This window comes from Equus quagga, chromosome 6 (genome assembly GCF_021613505.1).
Source record: "Equus quagga isolate Etosha38 chromosome 6, UCLA_HA_Equagga_1.0, whole genome shotgun sequence".
Classification (NCBI taxonomy): domain Eukaryota; kingdom Metazoa; phylum Chordata; class Mammalia; order Perissodactyla; family Equidae; genus Equus; species Equus quagga.
Genome location: NC_060272.1, coordinates 100,979,106 through 100,998,507, shown reverse-complemented (window position 1 = coordinate 100,998,507; position 19,402 = coordinate 100,979,106). Strand labels below are relative to the sequence as shown.

Here is a 19,402-nt window from a genome sequence, read left to right as displayed (position 1 = left end):
TCTCTTTTTTAATGAAATCATGCTTCCCTATGTGGGGTGAAAAGAACAAGGTTTTTGGAATCATATTAGCTTAGGTTTGCACGTGGTCATGCCACTAACTGGACTTAAGACAAGGGCTGAACTATTCTGAGATGCTGTTTCGTCAACTATAAAAAAGGAAGATAGTAATTCCTACCTTGAAGGATTTTTGTAAGTATTAAAAGAGACAGTGCCTAGCATAGTGCCTGGAACATACGAGTATCTCAATAAATGCTTATTTCCCTCCTTCCTGTTTTATGAGGTATTTTAGGATGATGAATAATAGGGAGTAACTAATCTCTGATGTGGTTGGATGTCTTAGAAGAGATGGAGATAAACAACAGTCAGAAGGAGGGGTAGTGTTAGGAATTTTTAAAGGAAACGAATGCTTCTATGGTTAATTTTCTTGGTTGGGGTTTAAGAGGCAATTCATGTTGTCCATTAATTATACTTACCAATTGGGTCTAATTGGCAACTACCCCAAAATGAATAAAACAAGCGGGAGTCAAGAGAGAAAAACGGCAGGCATCCTGTCAAAAAATAAAATCTTTGAAATTTCTACAACCCAATGGTCGGATACACATTTATTAAAGCAGACTGATGACCCAATTTATATAAATTTATACATGTGATGGCAACCCAAGGTGCGCATTGAGACTTAGGCAAAGCATCCAACAGCTCTTCCGTGCCAGCTCTATCTTGTCTCAACACTCCTTCAATTAAACAGGTCCTTAAAATCAGCATCCCCTTTGCTGGAGGAAATATCCTTCATTATTGCGATTCAGACTAGATAATGGCTGTGGTGGTGAAAGGGTTAAATGAGTTACTCCATGTTAAGTGCTGGTAAACAATGCTTAGCACTTAGTAAATCCTCAAGAAATGTTAGCTGTCTTTATATTAATAATAATAATTATGAATCTTTCAATTCTCTGTCTTCCAAGACTGACCGGATTCCTCCCTCTTTTTAAAACATTTTTCTGACTTTTGGAGATATGTGTCCTGTTCTTAGGTGGTTAGCTACTAAAAGAAGTACATTTTCAGAGGCTAATCTACTTAATTCTTCTTCTTTTTAAAGAGGAATTGAAGGCAATGCCAATATGTCTCTCAGTGTGAGAAGTATTATTTACTGAAGAGATCCCCACATTTCCCTCTCTTCTCCTTCTCTCATTGGCCAAGAAAAATGACTAATTAGATACATAGTAGATAGAGTTATATAGATTAGATCTCTATCTGTCTGTCATATAGATCATATATCTCTTTCTTTCTACATATGTATGAATCTATCAATCTATCTTCATAAACGTCATCAAAGACATTTCATTATAATAGATTTCCTACTAATTTGGCTATTCTATCCCAAACTAGGAGATAAATTTAATGGTAAGATCATGTCTCTGGAGTTCTTAACTTACTAAGCAAGCTAGCTTTGGGAGAGATGACTCAGGCCGTATCTCATTTCAAGTCCAGGCCTCAGAGGAGAATTCCATGAGCAGAGGAGAATCTCTGCTGCTGCCCCTTTTTGTTCCTTCCGTAGAAACAACATTTTTGGAGGGCCCCTACTAAGATCCTCAAGTTAGGTCTTCTGGCCCTAGCTTCCTAGGATCAAGCCAGACTTCCAGAGCAGCCTCAACTTGTGGCAATTGTTGGGAGCTGGTGGTTGGGAGGGAGAAGCTGGTTGAAGAATGGCATAGTAGGGTCTCAGCCCGTTTTTCAAGGAACATCACTTGGTAATTCCTCAGCGCCCACAACCTGGCAGAACTGCCTTTTCAAAAGAAAGTACTCACTGGCGAAAACACAAAGCAATATCCCTCAAAGCACAAAATATAAGGGTTAGTTCCTCTGGATTCTTAATTGTTTGCAAAATAACAAGCCAAGGGTAACTACTGTATATTTCCAGAAAGTTACTAATTAGCATGTTCCTGAGAACATAAATTCAGCTTGGGAGCACACACCTCCCCAGGCTGTCTACAACAACTATGAGTGTACAACAACTAGAGTGCTTGCTAAGTACTACAAGCAAAGCCTCAAATAGACAACACCACAAACCCTCCTGGAAATTCAGCACAAGCATTTGTTTATGAACCCAGCACAGGATTGGCTTAGCTTCATCTTCCCTGCAGAGTGAACAGCACACTGGTATTTTCGGTTTATTTCCTTTTCCCCCTGGTTACCAAAACCCTAATGGACAAAAGTTAAAATGACATTTTGGTGAGGATCAGCCAGATTTGTTGCATGGTTAAAAATGAAAATGTCTGGATAACAGGTGTCTGTTGATTGTGACCCTAAATGGCTAGATATTTCCTTAACTACCCTTCAGAACACAGTGGAGAATATGGTCTCAAGGAGAAAAATGGGAGAATAAAGGGTTTTTCATCAAATGAAGTTGATGCCCAGAGTACCCTGCTTTTGCTCCTTGCTCAGATGCATGGAGAACCTTTTCTGATTTGAGTTCCCCGGGTGCAGTGTTAAATAGAATGAGAAGTCCCTCCCAAACTAAGGTAGTGACTATGCTGTGCAAAGAACGGCAGACTAGGAGTGTGGCATTCTAAGTTCAGGTAAAAGCCGTGACGATTAATTCACTGTATGAATTTAGGCAGACACTTGATCTTTTCCAAGTGGACTTTCCCGTCTGGAAAATGAAGGCAATGAACTAGATGAAATAGATATTTTTATATATCTACATAACATCTATCTATCTATATAATATATATAATGTATATAATATATATATAAAATATATATCTATATCTACATAATAATGTCCCATTTCTCACAGTATTCTGTAGTTTGCCTTCACATAACTCTATTAAGGAGAGTCGATAAAAGAGAAACAATGAAACAGATACATCTTTTCCTTAGGAATTTGATTGTCGTTATTTCCTAAAAAAACTACCTCCAGTTCACTTGCCGTCCTTATTTTTATTAGCAGCTGAAATTTTGCTTATGCAGATAGGATAAACAATTTACTACAAGCAAAATGAAAATGAATTTAATTAGACCACATGCTGTGCACTAAATTTCTGGATGTTGAAAGCTGTCATCTGCATGGTTTGTAGTCCCTTGCCTATATTCCACCTATCAAATTCTTACTTTCAATTACCTCTGCCACGTAGCCTGATGAACATTCCATCCAGAAATGCTCTCTGAATTCCTGTTGTACTTTGTATCATTCAAGGGCATTTGACTGCCTTATAATGCAGCTCTTTGCATCCTGAGAGGCTGGAGAGCACAGTGGTTGGGGCATGGACATGAGCTGCCACTTCCTAGCAGTCTGACCTTGGACCTATTACTTGACCTCATGGTGCTTTAGTTTTCTTATTGATCAATGGGAATAATATTGGTCTCCACTTCATAGGGTTGTTCTAAGGATTAAATCAGTTATTTTTTGTAAAGTGTTTGGAATAGCCCTCAATAAACACTAGTTACTGTGAACTTATTGGTAAACTCTAAGTTCTTCAAGTGCACAGCTATGCCTTATTTATCTTGCAACCCCTGTGGTGCTTTGTATATTGCAGGCACACAAGCAAATACTGGTAGAGCAATAGAAGTACTGTCAAGGGAAAATACAACAGAAACAGCAGTCACTTTATTTTAAGTGACATATCAAGTTCTCATTTTTGCCATATTTTGAAAAGCTGAAGAACTTTTGATGTGTATTTTGGCTCTATATGGTTTAGTGGAGTAAAGAATGTAGTGGCAGCCATTTTTTCCACTGTGAGCATACAGACAATTTTCAACATGAAACAGCCATTGAACGAGCCAGCTTCATTGCAGGGAGTAGGACCTAGGGAGAGGGGAGGTGGACTTTGGCATGCCCAGGAGCATGAGAAAGGGAAAAATGAACAATTCTGGTTCTACTAGATTGTACTCATGGTAGGGATATAAAAGTGGAGCATTTTCAGTAGCCCCATTATAACAGAATATGTAGTTATGGCTAAGGAATGGAAATAAATTTAGGCTGTTTTGTCATTCACCAACTCCAAATAGGGAAGATAGTTCTGGTTCTGATTTCAGCCATTATCCAATGTGAGCATCAAACCTGCTACATTGGTCTCATAATTTTTATACATATCCTTTATATATGATTTGAGAATATTATTCTTTATAATATGTCCTTAGGTTACCAGGATCTAACTAGCCTCTCCCTTAGGTTTCCTGACTTGACTCTTTCCTTTTGTCTTCGAAAGAGCAGAGGATTGCCAGGAGATTGAGCGAGCAAGAGAAAACAAGATGTAACAAACACAGCTGCACTGGCTTCTTACCTTCTGGGTAAGAATGATATACATACACTTGAGGGAGGAAGACACCAAACTCCTACATTACGTGGATAGGTTGACTACTTCCAAAGGTTTCCTCCCTCCCTCCTTCCCTTCTTTGTTCCTTCTTTCCTTCCTCCCTTCTTCCCTCCCTCCATCTCTCTCTTTTCCTTCCTTCCTTTCTACTGTACAAGCTATTATTTGCTCACTGTAAAAAAACAACATTGAGAAGTTTTTAAAAGGTATACAGTAGTCCCCCCTTATCCACAGTTTCAGTTACTCATGATCAACGGCAATCTGAAAATATTACATGGAAAATTCCAGAAATAAACCATTCATAAGTTTTAAATTGCATGCTGTTCTGAGCAGTGTGATGAAATCTTACACCTTCCTGCTCCATCCTGTGAATTATCCCTTTGTCCAAAGTATTCACGCTGTGTACACTACCCACCCATTAGTCACTTAGTAGCCGTCTCGGTTATCAGAGGGACTGTCTCAGTACTGCAGAGCTTGTGTTCAAGTAACTCTTATTTTACTTAATAATGGCCCCAAAGTACAAGAGTCATGATGCTGGCACTTCAGGTATGCCAAAGAGAAGCCATAAAGTGCTTCTTTTAAGTGAAAAGATGAAAGTTCTCAACTTAATAAGGAAAGAAAAGAAATTGGCCACAAAGGCTGCTAAGATCTATGGTAACTTTTATTACAGTATATTGTTATAATTGTTCTATTTCATTATCAGATATTATTAAGCTCTCACTGTGCCAATTTATAAGTTAAAATTTAACACAGGTAAGTATGTATAGGAAAAAACAGAGTATATATGGGGTTCAGTACTATCCATGGTTTCAGGCATCCACTGGGGGGCTTGGGACATATCTGCCGTGGGTAAGGGTGGATGACTGTGAGAGTGAAAAATGTCAGTTCTCTTCTTACCTCTCCCACCTCGTCTCACTCCCTAGAAGTTGTAACTAGTAATTGTTCATCTATATCCTTTCAGATATTTTATGAGTATATATATATATTTTAAAGAAACATAAATGTGATTATAAACTTGTAGTTGTATGCTTGTACAGCAGGCTTTTAACTTAAGAAAAGAGAAAAAAACTCCCTTGGATACCTTTCCATATAAGCCTAAACGGAGCTACTGCATTATTCATAATAATTTCATAGTATTTCACAGTATGTCTATATATAATTTGTTTAATTAGTCACTTATTGGTGAATTTCTAGGTATTTCCATTTTTATTACTGTGAACAATATTACAATAAACATGCATTGATTAAATTCCTAGAAGTAAAATTACAGGGCCAAAGGCTATGCACATTTAAAATTTAATAGGGGTCGCTTAATTGTCTTCCAAATAAGGTTGCCCATATTTGAACACCCAACAAAATGTATGAGTACATATTTCCATATACATTTATGGACCCTAGGTGTTTTTAAACTTTGGTTTTCACCCATTTGATAGGTTAAAAAACATTTCATTGCTGTCTTAATTTTCATTTCTTTAATTATGAGTGAGGTTGAGCATTTATATTTTCTTCCCTATGATTTTCCTCTTGATATATTTTGCCCATTTTCCTACAGAGTTTTTCCCATTTTTCTTTCTGATTTGTGGCTTCCCTTTGCTTTTTATGGAAATTAGGCCTTTTTCACGGTTGCAAATATTTACTTTGCTTTGTCATTTGTTTTTTAAATTTGTTTCTAGTATTTTCTAATGGGGTTTCTAGACATTGAATCTATTTTCTACAGAAACTTAGCTTGTGTGAATGGAAAGTCACAACAGCTCTGAGTTTGGTATTCTAAAAAGGTGAAGGGAAAAGCAGAAACAAGGCAGAGAAACTGTTCTGCATGTAGAGGATCCAGAGAGGAAAGGCGAGGCTTATTTCCAAGGCACTAGCCTGTGGTTTCATTAAATCTGTAAGACAATAGACTCTCCCAGGCTTTATTCACCTATCAAGATGGAAAGAACACCCAACTGGCTGTAGCTCTACCTTTTAGTTTTTATCGAATAACACAAGCTAAAATCAAAAGGAAAACTAACTAGGGTTGGGTCACTAGTGCCTAGTGTATCTCGGTCTCTAAAACAAGGTGACGCAATTCACCAATTACTAAGAGAAGCTCTACTAATTAATCTTTTATAACTGTCAGTGTCAGCAAATACTCTCAATTACATACTTACTGGCATTCAGAAGGTTTCCAGAGCCCTTCAACTGAATCTTGCTAAATTATTAGTTATCACCTAGGGGTTATTAAAATGTAGGAATGTCAAATTGAATTAAATCCCTCACAGACTCATCTGCTCATCGGGTCTCCTCAAACGTTTTCTCAACAGAGTTGGAGAATAGGTTGCTCTTATTCCCTAAGACAGTCTCTTGTCCTTTTTCCCCAACAGGGCCAAGACCCATTTGCAACCTTTCCTCCTCAGGAAATCCTCCTCAGATCCTCATGGATCTGAGAGGCCGACCAATCTCCATTCTACTGCTGTTACCAAGATGACAGTCTTGTGTAGGTCATGTGAGAATTATTTTCCAGGATTCATCTTTGCAACATTAATATCAAGAGTTCAGTGACATAGAAACACAGAATCTGCCTATTTATTTTTAATATTTTGGGATTTAAAATGTTACCAAATGATGTGCAACAAAATATGTGGCCAAGGATCCATTATGGAAGGCCCATGCATTGTGCAGAGCGTGGCATATGCAATTATCTTGACTCTATGGGGATTTGTTTGAGTTAATTAACTTAAAAATTTAAACCAGGATGGTCTAAAATTACTCATATAATTTTAGGCAGCTTGTCTCAATTTGATTTCAAGTGGAAACTGCAATTATCAGAGCAGTGCAAGACTCTTCAACTACGTATCACTAAAAGCTCTCAGGTGAAGCGTGAAAGGGCAAGATATGAAGCATATGCTATAGGAGTGATTTGACGGGCAGGGTTCTTCAATGAACATATTGGAACACATAGGCGTGGCTTACTTACGAATGCCAGACTCATGTGCCAACTCTAGCCAATTCTTAATGACCATCTAGACTGCTATGTTGAAAAGGTGTGACAAAAACAGTCAGCTGTCCCCTAATATCTATTCTTCCCTTCCTTCATAGTGATAGAATTTTAGCTGGCTATGTGTTCACCCAGGATGAAGACTACATTTTCAAATCCCCTTTTAGCTAGGTGTGGACTATGTGACCAAATATTGGCACACAGGATGTAAGCCAAAATCATGCTTCCTCACTATGCCTTTAAAGGGAAGGCTTATGCCTTTCCCTAGCTCTTTTTCCCTGATGCCTCTGGGTAGAATATAGATGTGATGGGGAGCTCCCATGAACCATGAAAAGGGGGATGGTCAGAGCAACAGAAAGAAGGAATCTGAGTCCTCAGCACTCTGAGGCCACCCCACCACATCAGATCTGGACTCATGCTCAGAGTAACATACGCATAAGGAATAAACTGCTGTCTCATTTAGGCATCCATTGTTTTGAGTCTTTGTCACAGCAGCAGAACCTGTGTCCTAACTAACGCAAAATGCTTCTAAGCTGTATCAAGGCTCAGTGGGGAAAAGCATCAGGCTAGGTTTGCAATGTCAACCACGGGCAAGGGACCTGATGGTCTCATGCCAACTCTAATCTCTTCCTGTATGGATATCAAACTTACACCAAAATGGAAACCTCTCCAAAGAAAATTCTCATTAGTAACTCATACTTTCTATCTTCCCTTTGCCATCTGCCTCCCTCTCTGTGCTATTCTTGACCACTTTGGGCTTGGCCTCTCTGTATTTGATATACAGACAAAGAAATGAGACTGACAACAATCACAATAAGAATAAAAATAAGTAATTTATGTCGTATTTATGATTTACAATTTATTTATATATAAATGACCGCAATCCTTTAAAATTGCCTCCTGGGAAGCTGTACACTATTTCAATGATGTTGCCATTGCTAAAGCTTTTGGAATTTCTTTGAAACTCTAAATTCACACATTTCTCATAATAATATGACTGGGTCAATTAAATCTCTTAAATATATTTATCCTCAACTGACAACTCTTTATTGAACGCCTACTACGCACGGCATTAACATTAGTTTTGGTATCGGAGAGGTTGGCAAATCTATTAAGGATCTCATGGTACTCTTTAGATAATCTATGTCAAATTTTCAGGGTAAGTTGGCTTCATAATTTAACAATAGAAAAATACTAATATGTATAAGGAATCTACACAGCCCAGAGAAACGACTTGTACCTGAAGTGGAGTGTGAATTTTTAAAAGCACTGCTTCATAGTGTTTTATTTCATGAATTTATTCATTCATCTCAAGATTTATTACTGCCCTGCTCCCTTATTTCCTACATAATTCTCAGTAATTTATAGATTAAAAATTAGAGTTCTCTTTGTAGTCTATTTCGAGCTCTTTATTCTACTAGAACTTTGATTTATTAAAATATTTTCTGGGCAATGAGCTCTAGTGAGTAGGCTCTCCAGGGGCCTACAGGTAAAGCAACTGCATTTCTGGGCCTCCGCATGGACCCCCAAATCAGCTAATAACTGTGGACGGTGGGATCTCTTTGAGCATCAAGAACTGACAGAAGAGCTCCCAGGGTTGAGCACATTTCTGGAGTCACTGAGCCTGAAACTATAAGGCAGTGGTGCTCAGAGCGGCTCCTGCCGAATTGGAAATTCTGATCTGATTTACTCCATGAGTCAGTTCTGCCTGTTAAGCAGGTCGGTGTGTCTCTTCAAATGAAAAACAGCTTCCTTACAGCCATTGTGGCAGAAAGGGCAATTCAAGTCCATTTACAGTTTTCAAGTATGCTGAGAGCTCTAGCCTAGATGATGACTTTGGTCCTTGCCCAGGAGAGAACAGATTCAGAGCAAATGAAGTCAGATATAACGAAGGACTTCACAACAGCAAGTGACATCAGGATGTGAAGGAGATACCAGGGCTGACATCCAGCCTGTGCTGTGGATTTAGGGTACCAAAGTCTTCACAGGTCGTTAAATATTTTGAATCTCACCACTGGCTTACTATTGCTCCTGCTTCTACAAATGCCTTTAACTGAGGATAGAGTGTCTTGGAACGCTGTGCCCTGCTGAATCAGGTGTGGGCTGTTGGAAATATTTGAAGAAAAGAAAAAGAAAACTCAAGGAAACACACTGGGGATGTGATTGGCATTTGGGCCAGGCAATTCCTCATGTGAAACTGTCCTGAAAGTGGTAGAATATTAACATTCCTGCCCCCTCTCCCATGCCATTCAGGAGCACCAGAAACTGTGCCAACCCTAAATCCTCTTGATATTTTTAAACGCCTCCTTGGGAAGGTAGTGTCACCTAGTTGAGAACTATGAAGCCATGTTTTAGAATCACCACTAAAAATGGTGGTAAAGGATCTAGGATGCAAATGTCATGAGTGCTTCTTTCTGATTATGGGAATTTCACCGAAACAGAGTGCTTTAAATTGGTGTGTGTCACCTCACAGAGATGAGCTTCTAAAAATAAAATCTCCTGTAACCAACTAGACTTTGCCAATGTTGCCTTACTCTGTGCATTAGTACATTCACGTGGCTCATATATCATACAAATCAGTGGAAAGGGGAAATATTTGTTCCCACAATAAAGCATAACTTATCAGGAATGAGATTCTGTACTACTGGGAGATATTATTATCATTATTAATTTTGTTAGTTTGTGTGAGTAAGCACATACTCATATATGAATTGGTGTGTTGGCTTAGGGACTGCATAATAAAACATATTTTTTTCCAGAGAATTCTAAATAGCAATATCCTCAAATACCAAATTTGATTATGTTTTATGAATTCTGCAATGATTTCTGCTGCTTCTTTACTTAGAAATGCCAAGCTAAGCCCATTTTAATCTGCTGCTTTAGAGAAAAGTACTCTTGGTGGCTTCATCAGAGGAACCACACACAAATGTCAGTCATTACTCTGGGGCATAGAAAGAGCAGAGCATCAAATTCTCTTTCACGCAAACCCTGACAATAACAAAGGCACTGGTTATGGAAATCTAAACCTACCCAGACACCCCCATCAATTAATATCACAAAATACGTGTATCTAGAATGACTGCCATAGGGAAATAATCCCGTGGACTGGAGTGAGTCTGATGTAGATTTCACTATATGGAAGGGAGGTGACAAAGTCTGAAAATTCTAGCCTCAGTCATGAAATTTCCTACAACCAAAGGTAATGTTCATAATATAATTAGATATGCAATCTAAATAAAACTTTGCATTCAACCAAACCTAAAATAAAATTCAAACACAAAGGAGTGATATGCTAATCAAATAGAGCCCAAAGAGAGCTAGACTCCTGTCCTTTTCCTTCAATCTCCTTTCTGGAAAAAATGGTAAATTACAAGAAGAAAAGCTGATAGTGGCCCGAATCTAAACTTTAAGATATATTCTGGGCCAATCCACATTTAGCACAAGTTCTGATCCCTCCGCCAAGTGGAGTCCTTCACAATCCTAGCTGTCATTCGTGAGGAATTCTCCAAGACACTGAAATAGCTTGAATCTCTAAAGAAAGATTAAATTTTCTCCATTACACTCTGTTTACTTGGGCAGGAGGAACAACTACAGTTTAGAATATATTTTCAACAACGTAGGGGAAAAAAAGAGTTTTCTAGTTATTGCTATAATGACCAAGAATTTAAGTCAATTACTCTTTAACAAGTAATGTTAACAGAGGCTTGATCATATGTGCCAGGACGTAATTTTGAGCGTCATTTTTCCCTTTGGATCCTTTCTGTGATTACAGGGATACCTGGCTTCTCCTTCACAAGCAGAGCCAGGTTCAACTGTGGTAAAGATACTCTGATGAACACCCTGGACTTCAATAGGCTTCAAAGGAGAGGGTCTGGGTCTCAGGTTGGGAACCTACGGCAGCTGGGCTATATAAACAGGGGACATGGTTTCCCACTGGGGGACCACTGTACCACTGAGCAGGCAGGAAGGCAACCAATCTTCCTGAACTGCCACCTTGCAGAATCCTGTCATATTTAGATTCATTTAATCACCACGCTGTGGGGAATTACTCTCCCGGGTTCACAGATGCAGAAACAAAGTCTGAGAGAAATACGGTAACTTGCCCAAGGTCACACAGCCAGGACCATCTGAACTCCCAGGTCTCCTGCCACTTTCAGCTTATACCACCAGCAATAGGCAAAGCATCCTCTTCTCCCAAATGTTATGTTCTTCCTTTCAAACTCTTAAAAGAAAGCCACAGTTGCTGAGGAGTTTTCTAATCTTCTGTAAACTTCCAATGTAATATTTGTTTTAAATGTTTTCTGGCCAGCTAAGAGTAAAACTTGGGACTAGAAAACATGATTGTCAAACTTTTAGATGAATTTTAGCATGGAATAGTGTAGTTCCTAGTTAGTAGTATTGGAAATAATTGTTAAAGAATTCTTGAATCAATATTAGCCTCTATGTTGCTACTGAATTGGGGAAATACTTTTAGAATCTATTGTATGTGTGGCCAACATAAGTTTAAAAAAATGCTTTGGTACTGAAATATTTATGGATGAAATGACATGCTGTCTGGATTTCCTTCAAAATTATCCAGAGGAGGATTTACATGGGTAGATATAGAGAAAAACAAGATTGGCTGTGGGCTGCTATATGTAGAGGCTGAGTGAGGATACAGAGGGTTATTATGATATTTTCTAATTTTGGGGGTTTTTTTCGAAATTTTTAAACAATAAAAATGGGGCCAGCCCCAGTAGCCTAGTGGTTAAGTTTGCCACGCTCTGCTTCAGTGCCCAGATTCAGTTCCTGAGTATAGACCTACACCACTTGTCTGTCAGTTGCCATGCTGTGGCAGTGGCTCACATTAGAAAAAGAGGAAGATTGGCAACAGATTTAGCTCAGGGCAAATCTTCCTCAGCAGAAAAAAAAAAAAAGGATGCAGAAAATATGCTTAGGATTTTTAAGGTCTCATTAAGCTGCTCATGTGCTACTTTCTAGAGCAGTCCCTTGGTACTCAGTCTTTCAGCTAACATATGTTTATTGAGCAGCTATTGTGTTCCCAGCAATGTGCTAAGTTGATCCAACTTATATGAATATGTGAACAGCAATAAACATGTAGAGTTGTTTATTATAGACCTTTGTTTATTTAAATAGTCCAAACTTAGTATACCTGATGCTTTGCCATACTAATGGAAGGTGTGGGTCACCTTTCATAATTCTCTTAATCACTTTTCTGCACCTCAGTCTGATCTTTTAGATGAATGCTTTTATGTTCTCTTGAATGTCGGCCACCATGTTGCTTTCATCCACAGACACTGATGATGCTCTTGGGATACAGGTATAGGGAGCACATATAGCTCACTCCCTTGCCTCTTTCTCCCTCCTTCCTACCTTCCAGGCAAAATCCCAGCAGATGCTCAACCCAACTCTATGCCTATTCTACTACTCGAGCTGAACATGGCTGGAAAGAGAGTACACAGCCCTGATGATTCGTGCTACTTTAGATACTGCTTCTGAAGGACTTGTTCCAATTCCCCTGACATTGGTCCTCAACTCCTTCTTCTTTTCTGTAAACGCTTGCTACTTAGGGCTCTCTCTAGTACCATTGTTTTAAGGATATGCTGGTGTCTCAGGCTGACCTGCAGCATCCTTGAGGTGTCTATTCCTTACCCTAAATACTCAATTCATTAGCAAGTCCTTTTGGGCTCTACTTTCAAAATATATCTTAGGGCCAGTATTGTATGATCCACTTATGTGAGGTAGCTAGAATAGGCAAATTCATAAAGACGTAAAGTAGAATAGTGGCTACGAGGGCCTGGAGGGAGGGAGTAATGGAGAGTTGGTTTTTAATGGATATCGAGTCAGTTTGGATCACTGAAAGACTTCTGGGGACAAATAGCAGTGACGGTTATACAACAATGTAAATTGTACTTAATGCCACTCAACTGTGCATTTAAAATTGGTTAAAGTGGTCAATTTTGTGTTATATGTATTTCACCACATTAAAACAAAATCAGTTGAGAAAGTATCTTTGTATACTTTGAATCCAGCCTCTATTGCTGCCGTCCTAATTCAAACCACGGTCACTTCTCACTGGCACTATTGCAGTAGTCTAAAAAAATTTCTTTTTAAATCTTGCCCCCTACCTCAGTGTGATCTCTACACACGACAGCACAATGATGTCTTTCTTTTTCGTTTTGCAGGGAAAGATTCGCCCTGAGCCAATCTGTTGCCAATCTTCCTTTTTTTTTTTCCTCCCCAAAGCCCCAGTACATAGTTGTATATTCTAGCTGTAAGTCATTCTACTTCTTCTATGCAAGCTGCCACCACAGCATGGCAACTGACAGATGAGTGGTGTGGTTCCATGACTGGGAAGCAAACTTGGACTACCGAAGTGGTGAGCGCCAAACTTTAACCACTAGGCCATCAGGGCTGGCTCAGTAGAGTGATATTTTAAACCATGAGGGACATATCATAACTTGCCAGATCAAAACTCTGCTAGAATAAAATCCAACTCTTTACAGAGGTCTCACTCTGCATGAAACAGCGGGCACCTCGGCCCTGCTTTCACTCTTCCCAGGATGCTCCTTGACTTCCCTCAGGTCTCTGCTTACCTGTCACCTCCTCATAGAGGCCATTCCTGACCACCTAGTCTACACCATCCTCCCAACACACACGTGTGCATGCGTGCAGACACGTGCACATGCATCCACATACCCATACCTTCCTCTGCTCTATTTTTCTTCACAGCCCTTTTTATTACTGGCCATCGTATATTCACTTGTTTACTCATTTACTTATTACTCTGTTTGCCCTTGTTGACTTAAAATTCAATGAACTGCCTACTGCTGCTTTTCTAGGCCTTAGTCATGACTGGTACATCACAGGAGTTCAAGAAATGTTTGTTTGCTAAAGGCCTGATTGGAATTGCGTGAGGCTTTGCACTTAAATTTGAAGTTTAGAAAATGGTAGATGGGAGAGTGTTCCAAAGCTGAAAGGATTTTCCTTTAAAAACGAAGCCCTTCAGGAACCAATGACAATACTTCAGGGCCGACTGTTGACAGCAGGAATAAGTGGAGGGAGGGGAGAGATGAGATAATGGATGCAGAGCGCTGAGAAAAATGCAAGATGCTGGTGCTTGTAATATGTTATTATGAATAATTGCCACGTTGATGAGAAAGGGTTTAAAGGTCTCCTGAGCAGGATTCACTTAATATTGAAGGAAAATATTCTTCAGAAGATTATGTCATTTATGTAAGAAAACAGACTTGTTAAAAAGGTTACCGTGGTATGCAGGTCACCCCAAAGTGATGAGGAGGAATGGAACTTTAATGAGGAAAATGCTGAGTGTGTTCAGACGTCCCTGGGGTTATCCTAAGTGGAGTGGGTGGTGAGCAGGATTTTTGTGGTATAGCGGTATAGTATATTATGGCATAGAGGCTAATTTTCAGGACAAAGCAGTGCCTCCCAAAATTGAGTTCCACTATTGTATTTTAGGTTTCTCAAACTTTTGAAGAAGGGAATTAAAAAGAAAAATGAGATTTTTAGAATGAGCTTATGGAATAAAATTTTATTTTTAATAGGAAGAACCACATTACTGCGAATTATGATATAAAGGAAAAAAATAGTGTCCAGATTCGAAAGTAGAGTTGCTGTTCTAAAATGTCGCCTGGGGATTTCATTATAGGTTTGCATTCGTCCTTCTGCTGCTTCCTGCCATAACCAGGTCAACGTTTCCCCTTCTTTCTCAGTCCTGTTCTGGAGGCTTCTGTGTTCTCATTGGGCACTTTGCTGCTAACTGAATGGAGACCTCAAGGTGCTACGCTGCTTCTGTTACTGGGTCACTCCTTAAGCTGAGGACCTTGCTGCTCCCTCCCTGCTTTGTAGGGTGAATGCAGTAATAAAAGAAGTAGACTCAATGACTTATGAGACCCTCACTTGGAAGGTGACCTGCTGTCTTGGTGTCCCTAGGACCAAGGGGTCCTGGGGACACGGGACTTCCAGTGCTAAATCTGAGAAAGCTCCGGGCAAACTGGGATGAGCTGGTCACCCTCCCACTACTAAGTTCAGAGATAGAACTGGCATAAAGAGATGATTCATGGCATCATTTGCTACAGCTCATGCACTAATTCCTTACCTGGAGCCTTTCAATTTCCTGTGACCTCTGGGATCTCCACTGGGCATCTTTAACCCTCCTCTTGTCATTTAATTATATTCATTGAATGGGAGTTTCTATGAAGCCTCAAATACAGTCCCCAAAGCAAGGAGAAAAATTATGTTCATAATTTGTGATGATTACAATGACTACCTAGCTCCTTCTGCCCCTACCCTGTTCCAGCCACTGTCACTTAACCTACTCTGGGGGCTCAGCTCTATCCCAGACCTTAGGCCTAATCCTGTTTGTGGACTTGGAGCATCTCAGGAGTCTCAAGCCAGCTTCTCTGACCTTGTGCCTCAGCTTGGTACCGGGTCTGTGCTTCTCCCCTACTTTGTACCGTAGAACCCTTGACTGGGTCCCCATTTGTCAATGTGCTTGCATGCCACTACCTGCCTTGATAATCGAGCAAGGGTCCAGTGTCTCCACAAATGGCAGGGGGGCATGTGCATGGGGTCCTGGCCCCTCCAGCATTCCCAGTGTCCTGACCATCAGCCTTGGTCTGCTCTTTGACTCCACACCGCTGACTCTGCTCCTCACTGAGGCCAGGCTATTGTCTGTGGGCCTCCCTGGGCCTTCCCTGCAGGACCATCCACACATAGCACCTTTGTGAGCTTTAGAGAAAGATGCCCTTCCAGGCACATCAATTAGGAAAGAATGTCCCCTCTGGAATGACCAATTAGAAAAAAACATCCTTTCCTCAGGCAGCATGTAAGGTGCAGAGTTTGGCTAACAGCCATGGCTGGGTTTTAACTCCTGCTGGCAACCCTTGAACAGGGTGTATAACTTACACAACCACACACCTAACTCTCCACCTAACACTACTGACTAACCGGCTCAGCCGCCACCCAGGCCTGGCACAATGACATGCTTTGTTTATCTGGACAGATTTTGTCTCATTACCAAGCACTGAACTTGACCCTGAATTTGCTCCTTGTCTACTCTGCTCCCATCTCCTTCAGCTTTCAGGTCACTCCTATTTAGGCCCTCATTATTAACATGATGGTGTAAAAAGGCAATGCTACAATCTAGAACAACCTAAACAGACAACACAAATTACATGACATTTACCCATTCTATCAAATATTGCAATGAAAATCGATTTGAGTATAAGCAAACCTACCACCCATTGTTTATAATGTTTTGTTACACTTGATCAGTGCTGTGGTCTGGAGATCAATTTTCTAGTCTTTTCTACTCTTTTTTTTCCCCCAAAAGATGTTTACCTTGGGATAGTGCTGTGTTTTCTCTTTCCAAAGACAGTTGAGGATTCTTAGATAGAAGAGAGTTTTCTAATAGAATTTTGACTTCAGGCCTACACCAAAATTTATTATTCCAGACTTCCCTGTGAAAAGATGAAGGTATGAAACTTAACTGCTTAAACAGTGGTAGCCCCTAAAAGGTGGAACCAGAAAAGAGAGGATAGGAAAGAGAAGTTGTGGTCTGAGTGGTTGAACACCCCACTTCTAGGAGCAAGGAAAACCCATTTGAGACAGATGTAGAGAAAAGACCAGAGAAGAGAAAAGCCATTTGAACAAGCTGAGTCACTTTACACTGGACTTTTGAAATTGTATCTATCTAGCCAAAGAGAATACTTTTCTTATTTGGAATTATAGGCTTTGAAAATTCAATCAATTAGATCCAAGTTTCCCCTGATGGGACATAGAATTTACCACAAAGTCTGAGCCTGCCATGAAGTCTCATGTGTTACTTTGTGAAAACAAATGGAATTTTATTTGTGAGGCGGGACAGATTATTTTCATACGTCTATCACATTTAAATGCAGGCTGCTTAGTGATTTGGGGAGCACTGTTGTTTTTACAAGGCTACCTTTTCGTAGTTAAATTGTGTTCACAAAAAATACAGTATAGAACACATAAGTACTAATTTTAATATAACTGTCGGATACGTATTACGTGGTACACATAAATATACACATATATCTAAACACATATGAATCTAGAGACAGTGAATGAATATTACATAAAATTAAGAGACAAAGTTTCATCAAGGTGGTTACACATGACACTTTAGTTTAGAGAATGTCAGTTCTCTTGAAATGCCTTTGTACAGCCAGATCTATGCTAAGATCAAAATCTGATTTTTTTCTTTTTTTTTTTTAGCCACCAAAAATAGCTTCATAAATAGAAACAATTTCTCTAGGGTATCTTTCTTCCTTAGAGTGTTGTGTAATGGATGTAGGAGAAGTTTGGAAAGAAAAGCTCATCTGCATTTATAAACCCCAAATGGGGTTGAATTTTTCAGGCATGATAAATGAGCTCGAGTCCCCTAATTGTGTAATCACTCCTTATGCCTCCAATCATCCTCCTCTAGATGACTTCCTGTAATTCTAACCAGTGGCCCAGGAGAAATAATGATCCACACTTGAAATTTGCTCCCATTTTTATAATATCGCTGCATGGTGTACTTAAAGTTACTCACTTTCATCATACTTCCTATGAGGCATGATGTGGCAACAGTAGCCTACTTACTTGTGTTTATCTTCTGGAGTGAAATATGCTTTTCCAGTTGTCTCCTAAGTTTCACCTCTGCTCCATATTTGCCGGTGGTGCCATTGTCGGCCAGGATGAAGTGGGAATGCATGCTGTTGAGAACAGTGAGCTTGCTCATGGGATTGGACATGGTCTGATACGGTCGGACGACCTGCAGGATTTCAAAAGGAAGAGGCGGAAGTCAGAAAAAAGAGAGCAAAACATGAAAAGGAGAACCAGATAGAGAGGAGAGAGAGTGAGAAGGAAAAGCAATTCTCGAGTACAGTGACAGTATAGTCCACATCCTCGTCCTAATACCGCTTTGGGTAGAAGCAAGATTTATAGTTAATGCTCCATGCAAAGCAAGATTATGCTTAAAGGGTGCTGTATTAATTTATTTATTGAATTCTTACAGAAACTAGAGTTTGCGCTTTCATTGCACTCAAAAACTGGCATGTGAAGGACTGTTTCATTTTGATGTTGATTTTTTATTTGCTGATGAACCAAAAATAATTTTTAAATTTAGTTATTTTGTTTCTTTCTTTCTCTTCTCCATCATGTCCATTCTCTGTTAGGCACAGCAGAGTAATTATGATTCTGGAGTCTGGTGGGAGCAGGGTGATCTTTTCTATCAAGCCCGTTCAGTAATTTGAAGGTCTGTTATTTAAAAATCAACACTGTAGTTATTAGACACCTTGTTTAAGTGGAAATGTTGAGTGTAAAATTACTGTCTCATGAGATGCATATGAATCAGGCCCAATATGTTCATCTCTATCTTATGGTTTTGTTGCATTATTTTAATTTCAAGGTGAATTACACTACATAAAACAGAATAATTCTTAGTGTGGTCTTTCAGATTTTTGATATGAAAAGAAAAGAAAAACCAATTGTGAGCTAGTTGCTTTATATCCATTATCTATATTCCTTGCAACAAACCCTCAGGGTAGATGCTGTTATGTTTATTTTGTAGATGAAGAAACAGAAATGGAAGTAAAGTAGGTTTTCCAAGAGTTTCCTACACACAGAACAAGAATTCATACCCAAGTCTGCCTGATTCCACAATCTATGCTTATTCCCCTTTCCCACACTGCTTAGACTTCTAAAATATTTAGGTAGAAACTTCACTCACGTCTATGAGAAGGAACATTCAACAAGCTCATTGTTACGTGGTCCCAGCACAGTTATCCCTGTACCGAGTCATTGAAATTGACAGGACAGAAATAAATGCTATTGGGTTTTTATTTCTGTGCTTTTGTGCTGTATGTACATTAATTATGGAGTTGAGATGTTCTTGTTCATTTTCGGTATGTCATAACTCACCATGAAAAGCTGTAGTAAGATTGAGTAGTTTGTTAAAGGAATTACAAAGTGATTTAGTAAGGGCAGTCTTCAGTAGTAAAGATCTCATATAAGTCATTTTTAGAACTTGATGCTAATTTTCAAAACCCCACATTTCTATGTGCTTGGCAAACAGAACCTTCTCAAAAAA

The 19,402-nt window shown here is 39.4% G+C and overlaps 1 protein-coding gene across 1 annotated transcript in view; it reads right to left on the bottom strand.

Annotated features, from left to right (window-relative positions):
• The window catches only part of TRPM3 (transient receptor potential cation channel subfamily M member 3), a 273,663-nt gene that overhangs the window by 210,235 nt on the left and 44,026 nt on the right, over window positions 1-19,402 (bottom strand). The window contains exons 7-8 of the mRNA XM_046663892.1: window positions 17,914-18,085; window positions 474-548 (exon numbers count right to left, since the gene is read on the bottom strand). Of these exons, the coding sequence (XP_046519848.1) occupies window positions 474-548; window positions 17,914-18,085 (247 nt within the window). The remainder of the gene's footprint in view (window positions 1-473; window positions 549-17,913; window positions 18,086-19,402) is intronic.